The sequence below is a fragment of the Crinia signifera genome, chromosome 1, assembly GCF_055691185.1.
Source record: "Crinia signifera chromosome 1, ASM5569118v1, whole genome shotgun sequence".
In the NCBI taxonomy this organism is placed as follows: Eukaryota; Metazoa; Chordata; class Amphibia; order Anura; family Myobatrachidae; genus Crinia; species Crinia signifera.
The window spans coordinates 154,463,743-154,489,391 of record NC_139217.1 but is presented as its reverse complement, the minus strand read 5'-3'; the positions used below and the strand labels follow the sequence as shown (position 1 = coordinate 154,489,391).

General features: G+C 46.5%; 1 protein-coding gene across 2 annotated transcripts in view; it reads left to right on the top strand.

Annotated features, from left to right (window-relative positions):
- Nucleotides 1-25,649, top strand: part of LOC146062881 (ceramide synthase 4-like) — a 100,586-nt gene that overhangs the window by 12,050 nt on the left and 62,887 nt on the right. For both annotated transcript variants that reach the window (XM_083174890.1, XM_083174887.1), the window contains exon 2: nucleotides 22,062-22,235. In XM_083174890.1, the coding sequence (XP_083031016.1) occupies nucleotides 22,063-22,235 (173 nt within the window). In that variant the 5' untranslated portion in view covers nucleotide 22,062. The remainder of the gene's footprint in view (nucleotides 1-22,061; nucleotides 22,236-25,649) is intronic.

Below are 25,649 nucleotides of genomic sequence, written 5' to 3'. Positions count from 1 at the left end.
TCAAAACATCGGTCCCCTGTGCAAATTTCCACCCGACTGAATCAACCTGAATAAGGGCCCATGTCTATTCCCCTGTGTGCAAGCAGCTGTGATGCTTTTTTGTTGTGGTGAGAGTGGGCGAAGAGGAGTATGTGCTATTATTGGAAGTGTCATGCATATCTCAATGGGCATGACAGATAAGGGGCTTAACAATCAGCTAATACTGCCCACATGCATAGTAACCAGGACTGAGAAATGCTATTGGTCTTTCAGCAAATTACAAGAACTGCCACCGGCAAACTGCTCTGTATAAGGAACCCTGTCACCCAGTTAGCTTGTTCAGACACGTTTCTGAATTTTGCCCATCAGACATTTAAGTCAGTGAAAAAATCCATTTAAGTCCATGCTGGCAAAAAAAAAACGTTTTGACTTTTCTAATATAAAAATATATTTAAGAACATAATGTAATATTTAACACCTGCTACATATGGGTTAATATGTGCGAAATGTAAGGAAGTCTAAATATTATAAAAATAAATATATTTAAAAATCATAATATAATATTTACCACCAGTTATATATGGGTTAATATGTGAGAATTGAAACAAAAGCAATAGTTCATTATCACAAACATTTCAGTAAGGCATAATGCCCTGAGCACGCAGATACAGTACATGTAATGATTTAATATGTATGACCAACACCAAACTTGCAGTCCAAACAGTTGCCACACAATAATAGACATCTGTTGAGAGGAGCTAGAGGAGGTATCCAATGACGATTTTAATTATTAGAGATGAGCTGCTCAGTTTTTTCACAATTTGAACACACCCAAACTTAGGGGATCCTAGTGTTTCCGTGTCTCAGCTCAGGTTTTCGTTCCAAAGTTTTTTTTTATGCCAGAACGAGACCATTTTCCCAGAGTTGGATCTTGTGCATTTTGTGTTCCATATAAAGATCCCTTCCTCCTGATCAGGTATCATTTTACACTGTAGAGCTGTGAGAGAGGGTGTGGGACAGGGCTGAAGCACGAAGTAAAAAAAACAAATTAGCACTCCATTAGTGCACCACTAGAGTTCCTTTAGAAGTTAGCTTAGATTAAGCATTTTATTTTTAAAAGCTGTAGGTGCCTGGGAATGGTGATTGGCTGCATACATCATTGTGTCACACACACACACACTACAAACAACTGTAAACTGTGCATAATGCTGCAAAAACAAGTTAAAAACTATGGGGGTTATTTAATTAGTGCTTGTTTTTTTCACCTAGGCACATTTCTCCATTTTTTTAGGGCAAATGGGGATCCAATTGGCGAAAAATTCATAAGTCTCGAAAAACATCTGGATCGGTGCATTAGCAGTTGAACCAAGTGTTTTTGCCACATTGCCGGCAAAATTTCCTTTTTGAAAAGTGAAAAGGCATTGGCGAAAAATGTCTTCAATAGTGGCGAAATTGGCTGCAATTGAATAGTGGAGGTTTGGATTAGTTCTGTTTTTTTCATGCGAAAAAACATAACTAATTGAATTTGCCCATCTGTGTTAAAATGAACCTGCACTTTTCTTATTATTCCTTATGTATAAGTGTTGCTATTATCTGTATGTTAAATAGCAGCATATATTAGGGTTGTGTTACTATACTAGATATAATTATTTCTTGTTCCTGCTTTAAAAAATAATTAAATGTAATCATTTGCATAGCATGTTATTTTTATTAATAGTGACACAATGTATCAGTGGGGTGCGGTGGGGTGCGGTGGGGTGAGGCAGGTGAGGCACAGCCTTTCCTGTCACACTAATGTATATGCTGGAGTTAATAGTTTATAAAGTAGGTCAAAAATATTATTCTAATTATTATTCTAATAATTTTTATAGTCCAAACTCTGGAGTAAAAAGTCTATGGCAGGCGAGGCAGTGCCTCACCTGGCTACCTTTTCTGCACATCTCTTATTAAAACTTAGCAAATTTCCAGCAGTGTATACTTCTGCACATGTATATAATGCGAGCATGTACCCCATGGCTCATAAATTGGGTGCAAATCTGGCTCTGGATTGGAACTTGCCAGGGACTCCTCAGCCATTTACCTCACCGCACGTCCCTGCAATGTACGGGGTATATTCAATGCGATTTTGGCGAGCTATGACGGCGAGCAGTGCCTATTCTTCAACGTCATAGCCAGTCCTCAGTATTCAAACCATACCCTGCACTCGCTGTTTCTAAAAAGTGAGATGGAAACGGCGAGTGCGGCTGTCAAAACAGGCTCATGGCTATATGCAGCGGGCTAGCTGTGCAAAAAACAATGTCATACTTTTTTGATAACCGAATTAAATCATCTACATAATGGTTCTCATTCAGATGTGGTTGCAGTAGCTATTGCTTCTTCCTAAAAGCAACAGCGATAGGACAAATATTGTTATGTAGCAGGATAGATTACACTCTAGGCCTGATATAGACCAGCTCGCAAGGCAGCATACACTCGCTGCCCAACGAACGGCCACCCACGCCGCCTGCATCCCCTCCGTAACATGCAACGGGATGTGTCCAAGAACAAATCTACTAGCAATCGGCCAAAGGGGACATAAATCATTCAATGATCGCTAACGATCAAATGATTTCTCTCCCTTTTGGAAATAAAATTCAGTCTGAACTGACTTTTATTCCTACCGCTGATCGCCGAAGACGGGGCAGGTGCTGATCATGTGATGTCAGCCGCCTGCCCCAAGTAGGGAACCCCACACCTGCATTCCCAGGGCAACGTCCACTGTTTTCCTGGGGACGTCTCCCTGATGCAGCCCCCTGCTAGCACTCCTCCCCTACTTGTGCGAATGCCTTGGCGAGTGTGGACACTCGCCGTAGCGTTCACACAAAGGTTCTGCAAATGTACAAATATGCGCATGCACAGACCCATCATCATCTGAACGGGCCCGAATTCAGCTCCTTCCGTTCAAACCAGAATTAGGCCCTCTGTCTCTGCTCGTTACATTTGCCTCACCTGCAGTGCACCATGGTTTTGTACATTTGAGACAATGTAACGCCGCTCACCAGACGAGCAAGTGCCCTCCCCCGCCACCATCCAAACATATCTGCCGCTTTGTGGAATTGCTTCAATGAGGGGGGGGGGGGGGTTTCTTCTTCTGATGCTAATGAGGATGTTGGTGAATGTGTTGGCAAAGAAGGAGTTGATCAAACTGAAAAGGAGGATTTTTGCCCAAATCCCAAAGTATCTGAACCATATTTGAGGCCAAGATAAGTAGAATTAAGAACAATAATTATCTAGACACCACGTCATTTTCAGCGCAGTCAAGTCTCAACTGCAAGCAGTTTGGACTAGTACGTGTGGTTTGGAGCAGTACAAGTTTATAACTAGTGAAGTTGCCATGGGACAGAATTGATTTACAGGATCCTGGCCTCAAAAAATTGGAGATCTTGAAGGTGAAAATCATGGGAGATATGAGATGCAGTAAGACAAGCTTTTATCAAAATTCTATATACAATGCATGCTTCAGTAATTTGAATATCATACTATAAATACTACCAAGAAACAATGGGGGAAATTTAATAGGACAAGAGATTCAAAAAGTAAAGGCCCCCATACATTAGGCCGACTTGTCATAAGTACAAGTTGGCCTTATGTCGGCCCTGACTTCCCCTCAACTCCACCGGCAGCTCCTGATAAGATTTGGCACTTGATGTGCCATTTTTTGCATGTGATAAATTGGATCGATTTATCACATGTAAACCCGGGGGAGCTGCAGGAGAGCAGGGTTTGTGGGGAGCTGCAGGCGGGGTGGTGGCAGGGTCCGGTGGCGGGAGCAGGGTTCGGCCCAGGGGAGCTGCAGGAGGGGTAGTGGGCTAGCGGCAGGAGAGGTAGCGGCAGGCCGGGAGTGGGGAACGCAGAACAGAGTCCAGTCCCTGCGGCGAGCAGGAGAATAGAAAACATCCTATTCAACAGACTGGGCAGCCGCTGATTGGCTGAGAGCTCAGCCAATCAGCGGCCGCCCAGTCTTTTGCTCTGCGGTCCCAGCCTGCCGCTACCTCTTCTGCCGCCAGCCCACTATCCCTCCTGCAGCTCGACCGGACTCTGGTCTCTGGTCCCTGCTTCGCCGGACCTGCTCCCTGTCGGCTGCACATAAGATTTATCAGATCGGATGTCATAACCTACACGATTTGGGCAATTTCACCCGATTTCTTGGCCCGATCCTCCAGAATTGGGTGAAATCGGGCCCAAATCTGTGTTTTTTTTAAAGCAACAATCATTTACACGGCAAAACTAGTTTGATTTTGTAAATGATTGCCACTATAAAAAATGGAGTGACATTCCTGCTTCGCTTCCTAAACGCTGCAGAATGTCATTTATCCTGCGGCTGATGAGGCTTCGAGTGATATCACAAGACCCGTTCTGCCCATGCACGGATTTGTACGTATTGTCAGAAAAAGCTGACGATTCCCTCAGCATTAGTGCCCCGGCGGAGGGGTTTTACTGCATACAAAAATGCGGTAAAACCCGTAAGTTTTACCGCATATTTGGTTTAAAGCATACCCCCCCTCAGAGCGGCTGGACAGCATTCTCTCATCCCAAAAGAAGCACTGGAAGCACCAGCACACCACTTTTCAAAGACCACTAAAATCGGAGGTAATTCTGCCGGGTATGGATCATTACGTCACCAGCATGTTGGTCGACAGTCATTAGGCCGACATGCATTTAGGTCGACTTAAGTCTAGGTCGACATGGGTTAGGTCAACAGGGTCGTTAGGTCGACATGGTCATTAGGTCAACATGGGGTTAGGTCGACAGTCAAAAGATCAACATGGGGTTTTTCACTTTTTTTTCGTCATGGACACTGAAACATAGCGCCGCGTCCCCTCGCGTGCTTCATGCATGGTGCCTCGCCATACCTCCCAACTTCTGTGTTGGGGAAATAGGGACACGAAAAGGGGGCCCGAAAAGGGGGCGGGCGTATGCAAATGAGGGTGTGGCTTATGCTAATTAGCCGCGACCTCATTTTCATACGAGAATAGACGCTGTGCGCATGCGCACAGCGTCTATTCTATTAGATTGGGGGGTCTCCCAACTGCCACCCCCTGCAGCGGGACAATGCCTGCCGCGGGTGGGACAGCGGGACAGGACCCGAAAATCGGGACTGTCCCGCTGTAATCGTGACAGTTGGGAGGTATGCCTCGCTATGCTCGGCACACTATTTTACTCTCCCACCACGCCTTAGTGGATGGTAGGGCATGAAATATCGCCTGTCGGCACATGGTGGCTCAAAATAAAAAAAACTGGGGAAAAAAAACATGTCCACCTTTTGACTGTCCACCTAACCCATGTCAACCTAATGACCCTGTCGACCTAATGACCCTGTCAACCTATCCCATGTCGACCTAGACTCATGTCGACTTAATGGTGTCAACCTAATGACTGTCGACCAACATGCTGGTGACCCAATGACCGTATCCCATTCTTCCTGCATTAGTAAAAAGAGACAGTTACATAATGTATGCAGCTAAACAGTGCATACATTGCAAAATATACTATCACAAATGTCTAGACTTTGGGGGTTTATTCTAGTTCATTCTTTCTGACAAAATCCTTCTTAGATGGACAAAACCATGTGCACTGCAGGGGGGCAGATGTAACATGTGCAGATAGAATTAGATTTGGGTGAGTTATTTTGTTTCTGTGCAGGGAAAATACTGGCTGCTTTATTTTTACACTGCAATATAGATCTCACTTTGAAGTAAAACCCCACCCAAATCTAACTCTCTCTGCACAAGTTACATCTGCCCCACCCGCAGTGCACATGGTTTTGTCCATCTAAGAAGGATTTTGTCAGAAAGAATGAACTAGAATAACCCCCTTGAAGAGGACTTTGTTCCTCCAGGAAAACAACTAAAAAAACAACATTTAAAGTTTTATAATGCTCTTTTATAATGGAATTTAGACTATGACCTAAGTTTTAAATGAACTTTGAATTTTAAAATCAATTCAAGTTTATTTATAATAATACAGCATATCAGTCCCGACACACGTGTTTTATGTGTGTGCCTGATTTTGCACTAATGCCAGTGTTTCTAAGGAGAGAGTATGTGTCTTCACAGGAACATGGAGGTATCTGCAGGGGGTGCCAAGTTCTGCATCTTCTGAAAAGTGAATCAAGTTGTGCCACGACGAGGGCCTGCTAAGCAGCTTGCGCTCCTGGTATTGCTATTTGCATCCACAAATAAAATTTAATTAGGCAAAATTTGTTTTTAATAAGGGGGTTGTGAATCATTAGGTTAACCAATGTTAAGGTGCCCTCACATGAATAGGTATCAGATTCAGGGCCTGATTCAGGGGGTTTACTCAATAGATTTGTGTGACCGTGATATGATGTGTTCAGAGTCAGCTGCTCCAACCGCCAGCCGCTCCTCCGACTCTGGCAGACGGAGAGAAAGGTCGGCGGCGGACAGATTTTAAATTAATACTGCGGCCGCTGATTGGCTGAGAGTTTTTTTTGGTACTTATGTATTATCTGGGCTGCCGATTTTTTGATTGTATGCCTTAACTTAAGGCATACAATCAGATGCGATGCGATGACCCGATTTTTCCATAGGATTCAATGTTAAAATGGACTGAGTCCATTTTAACATGGAATTCAATGGGAAAAAGGGGTCCTTTTCATACCCCTACTATCCAAGTGGGCATGGAGTTGGATATAAACCGTGCCCAAAGCGTGGCGAGCGAAGTGAGCCCCGCGAGGGGATGGTATTCTGTGTCCCCTCGCCACGCTTCGGGCTCAGTGGCTCGCTACGCTCGCCACAGGTTTATATCCAACTCTATGCCCACTTGGATAGTAGAGGTATGAAAAGGACCCTTTTTCCCATTGAATTCCATGTTAAAATGGACTCAGTCCATTTTAACATTGAATCCTATGGAAAAATCGAGTCCATCGCATCGCATCGCATGCGATATGGTCGGATGCAATGCGATGCGATGGACCCGATTTAAAAATCGGCAGCCCAGTTAGTACATAAGTACCGTTTTTTTTTAGTGTCATTTATTTTGTATCTTTAAACACATGTGATCCCAATTAGTATACCATGTCTCCTTTACATGGCTTCCCCCGCCATGGTTCGGCCAGGATGCATCTATCAGCTACCGCCGCACTCAGCTTACATTATTATTCTCAGTCGTAGTGTACCTGGATGGATAAGTATTACAAAATTAAATAAATTGACAAAAAACAACTTGCATCAAGCATTGTCATGTTGACCATTTCAGCCTGTTGACCTTTGGAGCTTTAAGCACATGTAAAAGGTCGACAGTGCCCATTACTTTTAGCTATGTTAAATGCTTTTGGGCAGATATCTGTTCAGAGCAACCATTGAATTGCTCTGATAGATACCTATTATTATAGACGGCCAGCAAGGGGGGTGCAATACAATTGAATTCCCAAATTTAATCCACATGCACTTATCCAAAACTCACATGCAATAAGAACTCCATATGCCACACAGGTTCTCAAAGTCGGTCCTCAGGGCCCCACGCAATGCATCTTTAAAATGTGTCAGTCAGTAATGAGTGCACCTGTCGGATGATCTGGAAAACGTGAACTGTGTGGAATCCTGAGGACCAAGTTTGAGATCCACTGTTTTAAAGCATATTTGTTGCATACAGGTGTGCCATAAGAGTGGAGTTGCTGTGCTACTTGGTACAATAGTGACTGGAGTTGCTGTCATTCCTGATTGAACAGGCTCAGCCGTTACCTACAACCCTCACTTAAGGACTCCACTGTTTTCCCTTCTTTGGGATTTGGATACAACTTTACGTTTCCATCTGCACCCACCAGATCCTGCACATCCGCAACATTGTTTGCCTTATCAAGCTGTGCTTAAAATTCCTCCTGAGGCACTTACCAAGTCCAGAGTAAAGAACTCCGTGTAATTCTCATACACTGCGGCAGCTCATGTACTGTACATCAGTCCTTTTCAGGACTCTAATGTTATCATGTCCTACTGTGTGTATAGATATCCCCACTAATAGTGGGAACCATAGTTCAGCTACACTGTACCGGCAGCAGGGGAGTGAGTTGCGGTTTCTCTATACTGCACCACTTACCCTGTATTGTATAATAGTCCTAATAAGGACTCTAATGTTAATGTGTTTCTTCTAGTATGTATATCCTTAATATCAGCGGGCATCCCCCGCCGGGTTACCGCAGCGGGGGGCATCGCCAGAAAAATCTGGCGATGCTCCATAGAAGCCTACGGCCTTCTACCACATCCCACCACCACCCCGCAACGCCCCCCGCCGCCACGCATCGCCCCCTCACCTTTGTCCGGGCAGCACAGTGCTGTGCTGCCCGGATCTGTGACCTCCTCCCTGCACTGATCCTCTTCCGGGTGCAGGGAGGAGGAGATCCCGGCGCAGCAGCAGCGCCGGGTGTGGGAGGGAGCCGCTGGGACCTGCTGGGACCCGGCAACTCTCACCGCAAAGGACAGCTCTTAACGCAAGAGCTGTCCTTTGCTATAATTATCGCATATTTTAGAACATATGCAATAATTATAATTGCGAAGGGGGGGCGGAGATTTTTAGAGAATCTCCCCATTGAGCACCTATATAATTTGAAAGGAGACAATAAAAGGCACAGGGAGTCTCCCACACGTGCTTTTTAAACACACACTTTATTCACTTGTTCGTTTTATGTTATGTGTTGTATATTTTGCAGTTCTTAATTTTGAATATAAATAAAAATTATATTTTATAGTGTCAAATAATTGCAGGAGCACCACACCTAGACAAACTTCTCTTTCTTAATTACTATGTTTCAGAAATGTATCAAACATCCTCTGTGTGTCCTATTTTAGCAATTCATTCTCAATGCTTTTATATCACATATCAAGAAATTTGATTATTTACTTCAATGAATCCAATTGAATTTATTGTTTTTAATCGCGCTACTCCTGTTTACTTTTGAATATCTGTATGCTTTGGGAACTGACCTTCCCTCGAATCAGCCACTTGACCACACACCCCACATTCAGGCCCCCGATTTTACCTTGGTAAACCTTTTCTTGCATAGTGTCTTATGTCCATGAGAAATAATGAAAGACTGCACACACATATATATATATATATATATATATATATATATATATATATATATGTGTGTGTGTGTGTGTGTGAAAGAAAGACCTTCGTTTGCGCTGTTGTCAGCAGCTACTCTATAAGAGCTCCCTGTTAGTGGAGGACAACATCAATAAATATGTGCACAAGAATTGGATATAGAGAGCGCTAAACAGGAACCTCCACCTTAATGTGATATTCAACAGTGGGTACGAATTCTTACAATTTGTAAAAATAATTTTATTTAAAACATGGATGACATAGTCGATGTCAGACACTGTTAACAATAAACATATTATATTGGTAATACAGAGATTTCCGGTGAGTCAAGACCCAACGCATTTCGTCGATGAACGACTTCCTTGATACACCTCCGTTTTTTATCTAATCCTTGGACAGCGAATCAATTATTTTATCTGTATGACAGACTCTCTGACATCGAAGGACGTCATCATAGCATCATAAGAAGTTTTTTTAAAAACTCTATGTATACCCTCTAAAGCTCAGTGTCACGGCCTGGACTATCTGTGTTCCCAGCAATGACCTAGGAACCAGAAGCGGGGAGGCTTGAGGTAGCTGGAGCTCATGCACGGAGGATAGATGTGGATGATCTGCCGGGGACACAGAGGATTGGCTGAGACCTAAAGCAGAGGCGCGGGGTCTAAGCCGACAGTGGTATTTACCAGGGACCCCCACAAGGGGATATGGACTTAGCTGCAACTGCCGACCAGGTCGCGGCCCTCTGCCCAGGTTCCTCTGTGGCTTAGGCAGGGTTGATACTCTGGAGTCTCTAGAGCAAGGATGTTGAGGGGTACTTAAACCATCAATGGTGATCGATGGCACTGAATGCTTGATAGCAACACGGAGGGCACAGAGGAACATGAATAGCAGGAGATACACAGTATTGGGGACTGAGTACCTTGGGATGCGGCCTGGGAGCCGGAGGAAACACAATGGTGATCACTGGGGGTCGCTGTAGATCACTGGGGATCAATGGAGATCACTGGGGATCGCTGGAGCGGCCTGGGAGCCGAGAGGAGACGGGCATGGGAACCCACTGGTATCCGGACGCTGAGGAGACAACCTGGGCTGCACAGAGAAGACTGGATCACATGGCAGATGGAACTCGTGGAAGCTTCTGGCAGGAGTGGAATGACCAGGGACGCTGAGAATGACACAAGTAACAGTGGACTCAGGGGACCGCTGGAGCAAGTGGGGAGTTTTGACAGGAGCTGATGCTGGAGAACTCTCAGGGGAAACTGACGAGTTGTTCAAGATGGGGAGGAGACTGTGAGACAGGCTTTTATCCCTCCAGGTAATGAGGGAATCAGATGCAGGTGAGGGAATCAGCCGCAGCAGCAGCACACAGACCAGGAAGTGAGTGAGAGCTTACCTGGATCATGTGACCTGCAATCTGACCAGGGAATACACCTGGAGCTCTAAGTGAAGCAGGGGATGATTTGGAAGCAGGAAACATCACGCCAGGGATTACAGACTGTACCAGCAGCTGATCTGCGGAGTATATTACCCCAGCGTGCCGGTAAGGGGCGCACGTGAGCGGTCTGAGAACTGGGGTTCCTGACAGTACCCCCCCCTTTAAGGGTGGGCACCGAACACCCTTTTGGCTTGCTCGGATTGTCTCTGTGGAAAGCTGCGATCAAACGAAGGGCATGCACATCGGCAGCATTGATCCAGCTTCTTTCTTCTGGACCATAGCCTTTCCAATCAATGAGATATTGTATGCTTCCATATCGTCTGCGAGAATCCACCACTTTATCGACCTCGAATTCAACCCCTCGATGGGTATAGACTCTGGGGTGCTCAGGAGAAGAACTTTGGAATTGGTTGAGGACAAGAGGTCGTAATAAAGATAAGTGGAAGGAATTTGGGATTTTCAAGTACGGTGGTTGCTTCAATTTATAAGCTACGGAATTGATCATTTGAATCACAGGGAATGGCCCGATGAACCGTGGGGCGAACTTCATGGACGAGACTCTTAAGTGGAGATTTCTAGTAGAGAGCCATACCTTGTCTCCGGGTTTCAACTGGGGAACTGCCCTCCTTTTACAGTCAGCAAAGAATTGGTATCTCTTTGAGGCTTTCTTGAGTGAGAAATGGACATTCTTCCAAACTTGGGAGAAATGCTTGAGTGTGGAAGATGCGGCAGGCACTTCCAAGGCTGGTAAGGGCTCAAAGACAGGTGGTTGAGGATGCTGACCGTACACTACGTAGAAAGGAGAGTAGCCAGTAGCTGAATGGTATCTGAAATTGTGGGCAAATTCTGCCCAGGGCAACAGACTGACCCAGTTGTCTTGTGACGAGGAGACATACAGGCGGAGGAATGCTTCAAGGTCCTGATTGACTCTCTCTCTCTGTCTGCCCATTGGATTGCGGGTGGTACGCTGTGGAAAGGTTCAATTTTACCTTTAGGGCGGAACAGAGAGCTCTCCAGAAGCGGGCCACAAATTGCACTCCACGATCGGAGACAATTTCTGCAGGGAGTCCATGAATTCAGAAGATATGCTGAATGAATATCTGGACGAGCTTGGGAGCAGAGGGCAGACCAGTCAGTGGGATAAAGTGTGCCATATTGGAGAAACGGTCTACCACCACCCAGATGGTATTACATTCTTGAGAATTTGGGAGCTCAGAAATAAAGTCCATGGAAATATGCGTCCAGGGACGCGTGGGAATGGCCAACGGAAGAAGAGTACCTGCAGGGGACTGACGATGGACTTTATGCTGGGCTCAAATAGGACATGACGCCACGAAATCCTGGACATCTTTTTTCATGTGAGGCCATCAATATGACCGGCGAAGAATCTCTAGAGTTTTGAGAACTCCCGGATGGCCGGAGAAGGGTGAAGCATGAGCCCAGGATAATATTTTTGGCTGGAGCTCTGGTAGTACGAGCATCTTTCCTCGTGGTGGCACAGGGGACACATGGGTGTCAGCAAAGGCAGTAGGACTGATGATAGGATGCTGTTCTTGCGGCACTGTGTCATCCTCCATAGAGCTCCATTTTGGGATCCAGGACGGTAAAAGATTTTGAAGTTGAATCGTGAAAAGAATAAAGACCAATGAGCTTCACGGGAATTTAAGCACTGGGCTGTTTGGACGTAGAGCAAGCTCTTGTGATCTGTAAAGATGGACACAGGGAATTTGGCCCCTTCTAACAGATATCGCCATTCTTCCAGTGCTAATTTAATTGCCAACAACTCTTGATCACCAATGGAATAGTTTTTCTCAGCAGGCAGGAATTTTCGTGAGAAAAAGCCACAGGGGTGCTGTTTGCTCAAAGACAGGTGGTCGAGGATGCTGACCGTACACTACGTAGAAAGGAGAGTAGCCAGTAGCCGAATGGTATCTGAAATTGTGGGCAAATTCTGCCCAGGGCAACAGACTGACCCAGTTGTCTTGTGACGAGGAGACATACAGGCGGAGGAATGCTTCAAGGTCCTGATTGACTCTCTGGGGGACATTTACCAAAATGGATTCGTAGAAAAAAGGTGTATTCGTAGGGAGAAATACACCTTTTTTTTACGAATTTGTATTTTCGGGATTTACAATCCCAAAAATACAACAATTCGTATTCCTAAAGACCTTTCCTGATTGGCCGCTAGGCGGCTAGGCGGCTCCTGATTGGCCAGAATTCATTCTGAGCCCAGACGCCGAAGAGGAAGGATCTCTCCGGCTCTGAAAGCCGGGGAGCGTCGCGGGAGATGCCGGCAGCTGCTGGAAGTCGTCAGCAGCTGCCAGAAGACCTGGATGTCGACAGATGAAGAAAGAAGACCATCCATGGAGGACCTGGGTGAGTAGGATTTCCTTCCACAGGTCCAACATGGATTATCCTCGGACAGGACGCCGACCCCGGAGCCGCCGACACCGGAGCCGCCGACACGGAGCCGCCGACATCGGAGCCAGCGACCTACCAACGGGATCAAGATAGGTAACTATCAGTATGTGTGTAATGTGTGTATTAAACTTTTATTTAAAATGGGTGTCAGTGTGTTTTATTTAACTATTTTTTTTACTGTGGCACTACAAGACCCAGCGGGCCCTTTAATGCCCAGCAGGCTGGGACTTGTGGTTCTCCAAGTCCCAGCTTGCTGGCACTTGTAGTGCCACAGTAAAAAACAATAGTTTGTTCTATTTTTTACACCACTATCAGCTCGATGCCCACCGCCCAGGGGCATCGAGGACAGCACCAGGCTTCAGCCTGGTCAGGTAAGTCCTGGACGGGGGGGACCCCTTTATTGGGGGGGTCCCCACTCCCCCAGGGCCCCTGGCCAGGCTGACTGGTCGGTAGGGTTAATGCTTTGGCCGGGGGGACTTGCATAAAAAGTCTCCCCCCGGCTGTGGCATTACCCTGCTGGCTGGTTTTGCCTGGGGCTGGTTCTTAAAATACTGGGGGACCCCTAGTCATTTTGTCCCCCGTATTTTGGGAACCAGCCCCAGAGCAGGAGCCTGGGGCTGGTTGTTGAAAATCAGGGTACCCCTATTTGTCGGGTTCCCTGATTTTTAATTACCGGCTCCAGGCTCTGTCAGCCTGGTGCTGGTTTCGGCTGTGGGGGGGACCCCACGCCGTTTTTTTTTTTATTTTATTTATTTATTTAATTTTTTTTTACACCTTGCAGCCTGCACGGATCTGACTGATCCGTGCAGACTGCCTACAAATAATTTGTATTAGCAGCCGTATATACGGCTGCTAATACGAATTCCTACGACATCGGAGGGTTACAAAGCAGTCGTATATGACTGCTTTGTAAATCCCCCTCCGGAACACGACTTTGCATACGACTCAAACAGTCGTATGCAGTCGTAGGGGAAATACTAATACGAAAAACTCGGTTTTTCATATTAGTAAATTCCCCCCCCCCCCCCCCCTCTGTCTGCCCATTGGATTGCGGGTGGTACGCTGTGGAAAGGTTCAATTTTACCTTTAGGGCGGAACAGAGAGCTCTCCAGAAGCGGGCCACAAATTGCACTCCACGATCGGAGACAATTTCTGCAGGGAGTCCATTCTGAATGAATATCTGGGCGAGCTTGGGAGCAGAGGGCAGACCAGTCAGTGGGATAAAGTGTGCCATTTTGGAGAAACGGTCTACCAAGATGAGATTTTCTGGAGATTTTCTTGGATATACTCGGACATCGCTTTGGTCTCAGGTACTGACAGGGGATAAGTGCGCCCCTTAGGAGGGGACTTCCCAGGGAGAAGATCGATGGGACAATCCCATCGGCGGTGTGGAGGTAGTACATCAGTGGCTTGTTCACTGAAGACGTCACTGTAATCATGGTACACTGAGGGAAGACCAGGTAGATTTTTAATTGCAGAGGATCGGACAGGAGTTACTTCACTCAAGCAATGTTTATGGCAGTTATCACTCCATTCTTCAATCTGAAGAAATCTCCAATTGATACAGGGGTTGTGAAGTTGTAACCACGGCAGCCCTAACACGATGTCGTAGGAGGATTTGGGGATGACCAGGAACTCCATACATTCTTGATGAAGTATAGCCACATGAAATGAAACAGGTACTGTCCGATACACAATGTCACTTCTGGGGATTCTACTTCCATCCACCGCAGTCAGGTAGTGAGGCTGGGGTAACGGGAGAACAGAAATTTTGCACTTGTTAACTAGCTTGGCTGAAATAAAGTTCCCTGCAGCCCCGGAGTCGGCCAGGGCTGAGACATGCAGGGTACCCACTGGTGACACAAGGGCAACAGGTAGCACTAAGTCAGTGGTGGGAGGAGCTTTACTGGAACAACCTAACCTGACTCCCCTACTGCAGGTTAGGGTTTGGCATTTCCCGGACGCTCAGGACAGGACCCAATGAAGTGGCCGGGAGCGGCACAGTATATACACAATTTTCCTCCTGGACCGTTCCTCTGTAGATAACCTAGATCTACCTATCTGCATATGTTCTTCTGTAACGGGTATCACAGGACGGTGCGGAGGCGGGACTCGGGGAGCTACTTTCTTTAGCTTTTCTAGACCTCGCTCTCTCAAGCGCAGGTCTATTTTAACACACAGGGAGATCAGATCTTCAAGCTGCTCAGGTAGATCTCGGGTGGCCAGTTCATCTTTGATGCGTTCTGAGACGCCCAACCAGAAGGCGGCTGTTAACGCCTCATTGTTCCACTTAAGCTCAGAGGCAAGAGTCTGGAATTGGACCACAAATTGTCCCATGGGACGAGAACCCTGTTTAAGGCGAAGGATCTCTGTAGAGGCTGATGCAGGCCTTCCTGGCTCATCGAATATCCGTCGGAAGGTAGAGACGAATCTGTCATAATCGGTGAGGATTGGATCAGATCTTTCCCAGAGGGGTGATATCCAATCTAGGGCAGAACCATTTAGCAGAGAGACAATGTATGCTATCTTGGTCCTAGCTGTCGGAAAGTTCTGCGGCAAAAGTTCGAACTGGATATCACACTGGTTGAGGAAGCCTCTACAGGCGTTGGGATTGCCATCATATTTGTTAGGAGTAGGCAACTGAAGTCGAGGGATATATGCTGGGGCATGAGTGGCAAGCTGATTGGGTACCGGTGGCGGAGGTGGCCAGCGAGATTGCTGGAGGGAATCCAGATGAGTGGACACTTCCTGTAGGTACGTAATCACTTGCTGCTGAGTCGCTTCTTGCGTCTCCATACGCGAGGTGACATGTTGGAGAACCGCTGGCCCCACACTATGGTCATGTGCCGAGTCCATCGGTCTTGAACAAACTGTCATGGCCTGGACTATCTGTGTTCCCGGCACTGACCTGGGTGCGCCAGTGGAGGACGCAGTGAACCGGAAGCGGGGAGGCTTGAGGTAGCGGGAGCTCATGCACGGAGGATAGATGTGGATGATCTGCTGGGGACACAGGATTGGCTGAGACCTAAAGCAGAGGCGCGGGGTCTAAGCTGACAGTGGTATTCACCAGGGACCCCCGCAAGGGGATATGGACTTAGCTGCAACTGCCGACCAGGTTGCGGCCCTCTGCCCAGGTTACTCTGTGGCTTAGGCAGGGTTGATACTCTGGAGTCTCTAGAGCAAGGATGTTGAGGGGTACTTAAACCATCGATGGTGATCGATGGCACTGAATGCTTGATAGCAACACGGAGGGCACAGAGGAATATGAATAGCAGGAGATACACAGTATTGGGGACTGAGTACCGTGGGATGCGGCCTGGGAGCCGGAGGAAACACGATGGTGATCACTGGGGGTCGCTGGAGATCACTGGGATCACTGGAGATCACTGGGGATCGCTGGAGATCACTGGGGATCGCTGGAGCGGCCTGGGAGCTGAGAGGAGACAGGCATGGGAACCTACTGGTATCCGGAAGGCTGAAGAGACAACCTGGGCTGCACAGAGAAGACTGGATCACACGGCAGATGGAACTCGTGGAAGCTTCTGGCAGGAGTGGAATGACCAGGGATGCTGAGAAGGACACAAGTAACATCGGACTCAGGAAACCGGACCTCTGGAGCAAGTGGGGAGTCTTGACAGGAGCTGACGCTGGAGAACTCTCAGGGGAAACTGACGAGTTGTTCAAGACGGGGAGGAGACTGTGAGACAGGCTTTTATCCCTCCAGGTAATGAGGGAATCAGACGCAGGTGAGGGAATCAGCCGCAGCAGCAGCACACAGACCAGGAAGTGAGTGAGAGCTTACCTGGATCATGTGACCCGCAATCTGACCAGGGAATACACCTGGAGCTCTAAGTGATGCAGGGGATGATTTGGAAGCAGAAGACATCACGCCAGGGAGTACAGACTGTACCGGCAGCTGATCTGCGGAGTATATTACCCCAGCGTGCCGGTATGGGCGCACGCGAGCGGTCTGAGAACCGGGGTTCCTGACACTCAGAATCTCGAGTCTATTACCCCCTGAGGAAGTCGGACATCGACGAAACGCGTTGGGTCTCGACTCACCGGAAATCTCTGTATTACCAATATAAAATGTTTATCGTTAACAGTGTCTGACATCGACTATGTCATCCACGTTTTAAATAAAATTCGGTACTTATGTATTATCTGGGCTCCCATGTTAAATGCACCCCATTTTTTCATACCCCTACTATCCAACTACGCATGGAGTTGATTTTATATAGTGTGGTGAGCGCAGTGAGCCACTGTGCCCGAAGCGTGGCGAGCGGACGCGGTCTCATAAGAAAAATGGGAGCCCAGTTATTACATAAGTGCCTAAAATTATTTTTACAAATTGTAAGAATTCATACCCACTGTTCAATATATATATATATATATATATATATATATATATATATATATATATATATATATACTAATACTATTATATTCTACTAGTACAGGCATGTCCAAACTATGGCCCTCCAGCTGTTGTGAAACTACACACCCATCATGCCTTGCAACAGTTTTGCTATTGGGGAATGCTAAAACTATGGCAAGGCATGCTGGGATGTGTAGTTTCACAACATCTGGAGGGCCATAGTTTGGATATGCCTGCACTAGTATATCTATATATATATTATTGGTCATGGGAGGTCTGTTTCTTAGGGATTGCCGTTTCTCGCTAATGAGTTAGCTTTGCAGTAATAAATGCAGTTTCTGGTGATTGGTTCCTTCCTGAAACATATAATTGTACTAATTGCTTGTTAATCGGGTCTCTGGAGGATCAGAGCTTTAAAAGAACATGATATTGATCTGGTGCACAAATTGGTTTGTTCCTTATCTTCATAATTATTATTATCTAATTGGAGTAGTGTGCTAAGCTAAATAATTGATTGTAGGTGCTTGAATTCAACAAAAACATGAGTCACACTGGAAAATTCCAAACAGGACTCAGTCTTCCGTGTGTTCCGGGCGTTCCTCCTAGAGCTTCTATTTCCATGCACAATCCAAATTCATACTGTAATAAATAAATAATTAGGTATGGGAATTATATTTAAAAAGTGACAAGTTTTGATGCCTTGCCAAATTGAATAGTTGAAATGCTCAAAAAGGAAGCCTTTTGAATATTTCATATTTTGAAGCTCCACTTTGTATCGACTACCTTCTCACCAGTCCTTGAATTGTGTCTGCCCCTTGTATGACCTCACATCTGTAGGGGAACATAGCTGCTATTTATAATGCCTTTCTATCACATTAGCTCTGATGTCCCTGGCTGTAACTTGAAAACACAAGTGCAAATTCTGGGAATCCCAATGAGCAGCTCAAAATAGAATTCTGTGTATGCTTGGTGTATTGTATACTTTATATTCTCACACCATGACAAATATTCTTCTACGGTATTAGGTAATGTAATGGCATGTACATTTTTCAGTCTACATAGACAACATACAATTTTTGGGGGTAACTACAGATCCTCCTTTTACCCAGTGACATTAAAGAATTTTATTTTTAGTAAAAAAAAAACAGGAACTACTTGTACTCTGGGCATCCTTTAGTATAGAGAAGTAATTTTATATTTACACGGATCAAATCAATTCTACTCCAGCATAGATCTAAATTCTGGGCTTCAGTAAGACTGATCCCTTTTTGTCTCATAAAAATGTGAAATTTAGATGAGTTTAGCCTTATGATTGACTAGGAGGGTTGTTAATGTTTAAGTTTAGTACAGTAAAGGCATGGGGACAAAAGTCACCACACCCCTTAAGATGGTTTAGATCAGGTATGTCCAAACTATGGCCCTCCAGCTGTTTTGAAACTACAAGTCCCTTCATGCCATGCCATAGTTTTGCTATTAGGGAATGCTACAACTATGGCAAGGCATGCTGGGATGTGTAGGTTCACAACAGCTGGAGGGCCATAGTTTGGACATACCTGGTTTAGATTGTTACTAAGACTTAAGCCCCGGACACATTGGGCGGCGCCGGCCTCTGTGCTGAGCGACGGGTTTAAGTACAATCACTCAGCACATTGCGCGACACAATCGATGCACCCCACAATATCATATAATGGTGGAAAAAGTAATTGTGATCCTTGTGTTTTGCCTTGTGTAACCCGTGTCTGGCACTTTCACACTAAACTCGGGTCTACCATTATATAGAGAGCGACCTGGGTGTAATCCTTCTTATAACCTGGGTCGAATTGCCATGTTGGTCGACCTTGGTTATAAGCTGTGGGGCTTTCACACCGCACCTGGGTCCATACGTTCCTAACCCAGCAATAACATGGGTCCGAGGTGTGAGGCAAAAGGGGAATAACTGTAAACTACTCTAAACTACTTGAACGGTTGGTTTACAGGCAACTCACCAGCTACCGTCTGACCACTCCATCCTCGATCCCCTTCAATCTGGCTTTCGCCCACTCTACTCCAGTGAAAGTCCGCCCTGGTGAAAGTCACCAATGACCTACTGTCAGCCAAATCTAGGGACCACTTCTGTCTGCTTATCCTTCTGGACCTCTCTGCTGCCTTTGACACTGTGGATCAACCTCTCCTCCTCCGCACACTATAAAACATTGGCCTCTCCGGCACTGTACTTGAGGGTGTGGTATGGGGCTCGGACAGTCGGGATCCTGACAGTCATTAGCCCAACGTCGGGATCCCGACTGCCCATACTCAGACAGCATGGCGAGTGCAAAAAAGCCCCTTGCGGGCTCGCTGCGCTCGCCACGCTGCGGGCACGGTGGCTCGCTATTCTATTCTCCCTCTATGGGGGTTGTGGACCCCCACGAGGAAAAATAGCGGGTGGCCATTCGGCACCCGGCTGTCGGCGTTTTGACAGTCGGGAACCCAACGTTGGGATCCCGACGTCGGGTAAAGGACTGTCAGGATCCCGACTGTTGAGAACGCGTTCGGCACCCGTACGCGTCACCCAGTCTCTGCTTCTGGCTCCACCTCACCACCTTCCATACTTCCTGTCGGTGTCCCTCAGGGTTTTGTCCTCGACCCCCTTCTATTCTCCCTATACACCTCTTCCCTGGGTGCACTCATTAAATCCTTTGGACTACAATACCACCTCTATGCTGACGACACACAAATCTACTTCCTCTCCTCTCCTGATGTGTCCCCCACTGTTCTCTCTCAGGTTTCCAACTTCCTCTCTGCCATCTCCTCCTGGATGTCTGAGTGCTCACCTAGAGTTGCACCCCAACTAATATCTCTATCACTGTTAACAACACAGTTATCTCCCCCTTTGCCCAACTCCGCTTCCTGGGTGTCACTATTGACTCCTCCCTCTTCTTTGCACCTCACATCCAAGCTCTGGATCACTCTTGTAGGTTCCAGTTATGCCACTTTGCTTACATCATGCCTTTTCTCTCCCAGAGTGCAACTAAACTTATCATACACTCACTAGTCATCTCACAGCTCGACTACTGCAATGTTCTCCTCACTGGCCTTGCTCACTCCCTACTGGCTCCTCTCCAATCTGTCCTTAACTCCGCAGCCAGGCTTATCTTATTCTCATGCAGCTCCACTTCAGCCACTCCTCTTCAACAAAATCTGCACTGGCTCCCATTCCCCTACAGAATCCTCTTCAAACTCCTCACATACAGGCCCATCTCTAATTCCACTGCTCCATACATCTCCAACCTTATCTCCATTCATACTCCCTCCCGAACTTTTCGGTCGACCTGTGATTGTCAACTCTCCACCTCCCTGATCACTGGTTCCCATGCTAAAGTTCAGGACTTTGCACGTGCTGCACCTCTTTAGTGGAACGCACTCCCTTGCTCCATTAGACTCTCCATGACCTTGCAAAGCTTCAAACAGGCACTGAAAACTCACCTATTCATCAATCTTCCAATGCATAACGTGGTCCTGAGGCTTGTCCTCTGACCCCTGCCACACGCTGTGACCGTCTCTGCCTGCTTACATCCTGCCATCAACCCACCTCCCATCTTATTAAATTTCCCCCACAGTGTTTGATAGAATTCTTTCTTTGTGAGACTCATATATTTTACTATAATGCTTGGAGAATGGACATAAGCGCTGCCTGTATTCAAATGAAAATTTATTTTGTGTGTGTGGTGGTAAAATGTTGAAACTGAGGGTAAGAATCACTTTAAATTTCACTTTACTAATTTGGACAAAAAAAATAAATAAAATAAAAAGTAAAAGAAAGCCTGGAAAAATTGGTAATGGGGGTGTTGGAAAGTTGGGAAAAGTGAGATGTTATAATGGTCTGTTCTGGGAGGTTTGATGGTTCCTCTTAATTGGTGTTTTATTCACACCTATATAGGGTTCCCCTTAGTAGGGAAATTTTAGTCACAGTATCACTGGGGTTCAGGTGGTCTGCACTAGACTCCTTTACACTCCCATAGGTCTTTTTTCTGTGGCCTATGGTCTCCCTCATTGACTTGTGATGAAAATGTGAATGCCATGAAAGTTAATAGTTTGTATTTATAGTCAAGTGTTGACACGTAGGAGGGGAGCCTTAGGGGCTTAGGGCGATTCACTATGAACCCCTTTACAATCCAATAGAGTCTAGGTGAGCCTATGTCATGTCCTCTCCTGGCTGTGCCTATGTCTCCCTGTTTAGTTACTGATCCTGCCTGCGGCGTCCCGCTGGGCAGGTAGTGGTGGGCAGTCTGTTTGGCACTCACGGTTTGTAACCTCTGGCTGGTATCAGTCCGTCCGGTCCTGCGTCTGCCTCTGTGGTTCTTTAGTGCACATCTCGTTCGGCGGGCGGCTGGCTGTTTTCCAGCGTCTGACACTGGTCGGGTGCTGGTTAACCCGTCTGTGCAGTTGTCCCTGGTTGCTGTACTTCCGGCTGTGACTTGTAGGATGCTGTTCGCGGCTCTCGCAAGTGTTGAGGGAATGGGTGGTGACCGCAGGTCCTTCTCCCCGGCGTGTTCTTATCTGTGCACTGATGAATGGGATATGGTTTAGGAGTTGGTGCCTTAATTTGGTGTATAAAACCAACGCATTTCAAGGGATACCCTTAAGGTAAAGCACGCCTAAACACAACTGACAAAAAGGTGAGCGCAGTGCACCCTATATGTATCTTTAATATATTTTACTAATGGAGCGCGAGGATTCATTTCTACCTTTTCCTTCTTTTTTCCACAGAATGGATGCCCTTCTAAACCAGTGGCTTTGGCGACAAGAATACTGGCTTCCTCCAGGAGTAAGTTGGGAAGACATGAAGGACACAGAAGACGTCCAGTATCCGAAACCTCGTGACCTTCTCCTGGGTATTCCATGCATGCTTGCCATCACTGCATTGAGATTTTTATTTGAACGGTAAGGTTTTACTACGACAGTAGGCTGCAAAGGATTTTTCCCGTTATTACAGAAATAACATTACAGTCATATGCTTCTGCACCTGAATGTTGGTTAAAAATGCGTTACGCAAGCTTCGTTCATAAGTACTAGCCTCAAATACATCCTGGACACTTAATACAATATGTATACAGATAATACTATATTGCCTATCCTAGTTATATTGTAGATCACTTTATACTGTTTGTGCTTTATATACAGGATAGGATTTGAATAGTTGTACTTGGAATGAATTCTTTATTTGTTGTTCATGCCTCTCTTAACACCACATTTACTTTATCCTGCTTTGTGTAAATATTTAACTGCAAAAACATAGCCCTGCATTAATATTAACCATTGTCTTGCGAAAGCTCCTTACAGGATTAATGAAGTCACTGATAATTTACACTAAGCAGTATTAGCCCAAGTCTGGGACACAAAGGGTTGTATATTTTTATAGGGAGCAAAGTAAAGACAAGCCTTTTGTCATGTGACCAACATTACATAGTTCCGGATAGACCTGAATGTCAGCAAATGACCTGCTGTCACTCCCAGCTTATTGTGCTCAGGCTGAGAAAAGACATCTTATTAATTGTGTTTCTAAATCCATACCCATGTGAATTCAGCTTAATGGCCCAGCGAGATAATATAAAGAGTTAATATAAAGAGATTAATTCGCATTTTTATCGCATCCAGATGTTTTCGTACAGAACAGTATACAACTCGCTTATTTAATGCAATGCGCATTTGCAAATCGCATTTTTTAGGTGTCTAATTAACGCACTTATTTCAGACCAGGTTCTGTTTGGTGAAGTAGCCAGAACCCTGCACAGATCGCAATGTTCTGTGCAGGGTTCTGGTGTTAAAAATAGAAAAAACGGTTAAAATAAAAAAAAAACGAGCGTGGGGTCCCCCGCCCGAGCATAACCAGCCCCGGACTCACTGAGCCGGTGCTGGTGACATAAAATCAGGGTCCCCGACAAATCGGGGTCCCCTTGATTTCATGAAACCAGCACCAGGCTCAAGGTCCGGCGCTGGTTCCCAAAATACGGGGGACAAAATGACTAGGGGTCCCCCGTATTTTAAGAACCAGCACCGAACACAACCAGCCAGCAGGGTAATGCCACAGCCGGGGGAAACTTATTATATAAGCTCCCGCGGCCAAAGCATTAACCCCCTGGCTGGTCAGCATGGGCAGGGGTCCTGGGGAAGTGGGGACCCCCCCAATGAAGGGGTCCCCCCCCTCCAGGACTTACCAGCCCATGCTGATAGTCCGGGGCTGTCCCCGATGCCCCTGGGCGGTGGGCATCGGGCTGATGGATTGTGTAAAAAAAAGAATAAACACTATTGTTTTTTACTGGCGAACTATGAGTCCCAGCAAGCCTACCCCGCATGCTGGGACTTGGAGAACCACAAGTCCCAGCATGCGGGGCATTAAAGGGCCCGCTGGCACTTGTAGTTCAACAGTACAAAAAATAGTTAACAAAAACACACTGACACACTGTAAAATAAAAGTTTAATACACACACATAACACACACACACTGACACTTACCTACCTTGAGCCCGTAGGTCGGTCCCTGGGTCCGGGCTCCGGGGCTCCAGGGCAGAGACGCCGAGGAGGAAACATCTCTGCGCCTGTCAAAGTCCTGCGAGCCGGGTACCAGATGGGAGCAGCGCTGTCACCGGAGAGGATGCCGAGGTCGTCGCCGGGGACCAGGTGAGTAGGATTTCCTTCCTTAGGTACCCCTGGGGACTACCTCGGATCCTGGACCCCGGATTCTTCAGCCCAGGAGCCCCGGAACCCCAGGACCAGTCCCGGAACCAGGACCAAGGCCCCGGAACCGGACTCTTCTGCCCTGGAGCCCCGGAGCCCGGACCCAGGATCCAGGGACCGACCTACGGGCTCAAGGTAGGTAAGTATCAGTGTGTGTGTGTTATGTGTGTAGTAAACTTTTATTTTACAGTGTGTCAGTGTGTTTTTGTTAACTATTTTTTGTACTGTTGAACTACAAGTGCCAGCGGGCCCTTTAATGCCCCGCATGCTGGGACTTGTGGTTCTCCAAGTCCCAGCATGCGGGGTAGGCTTGCTGGGACTCATAGTTCGCCAGTAAAAAACAATAGTGTTTATTCTTTTTTTTACACAATCCATCAGCCCGATGCCCACCGCCCAGGGGCATCGGGGACAGCCCCGGACTATCAGCATGGGCTGGTAAGTCCTGGAGGGGGGGGGACCCCTTCATTGGGGGGGTCCCCACTTCCCCAGGACCCCTGCCCATGCTGACCAGCCAGGGGGTTAATGCTTTGGCCGCGGGAGCTTATATAATAAGTTTCCCCCGGCTGTGGCATTACCCTGCTGGCTGGTTGTGTCCGGTGCTGGTTCTTAAAATACGGGGGACCCCTAGTCATTTTGTCCCCCGTATTTTGGGAACCAGCGCCAGACCTTGAGCCTGGTGCTGGTTGCATGAAATCAAGGGGACCCCGATTTGTCGGGGACCCTGATTTTATGTGACCAGCACCGGCTCAGTGAGTCAGGGGCTGGTTATGCTCGGGCGGGGGACCCTGCGCTTGTTTTTTTTTTTAAAACTTTGCGCTTTCCTGCAAACGTGCGATTTTCAGACATGAAAATCGCACATTTTCAGGACTAAAGACAGCGCACCAATTTGCCGCAAATCGCACCTCTTCGCACTTTTCAGCCTCCAAAACGCATCACATTAAATATGCGAATTATGACTGAAAAGTGCGATTTCAAAAAGTGCGATTTGCGGCGATGTGGTGCGCTAAAAAAAGATGCGCATTTAGGTAAAACCATAGAATGTCACCCCTGATCTTTTGGACTACCCTCACCAGGCTCACTTCACTCGGGATGCTTCTGTGCTCAGAACACTTTACCGTTCCCGGTCGGATTTCACATGGAATCCACGTGGATGGTAAAGTATAAAAAAGTCTCCAAATTTGAAAAATATGTGAAAAAAAATCTGTTTCATGTGTTGACCATTGACATGTCGACCTATCGATTGTGTCAACATTTTTTCATTGTCATAGTAGGGAGTTTCAATTTTTGAACCTTTTTGTTGCTGTGGAGATGCTCCATCCATCATGCCATTTTGTGCAATCATTGTATGTACCAAGTATTTTGAAGCAAAGCAAAGACTCTATCAGAGAGGTTAGTGCACATCATTTCCTACAAGTGGGTAATATATAATGACTTACAGTCGCTTGCTCTCTGCGTGATAGTAGTACTGTACTTCCTATGATGAGAAAGACAAATTTATGGTAATAGAAATCCTCCAGCTGTAATCAGTTTGTTCAATTTGCACAATTTGACAGACATGCTCTACATTAACAGTAGGCCATAGTGATGTGTATATTATACATACTGTATGTAATAAACAAT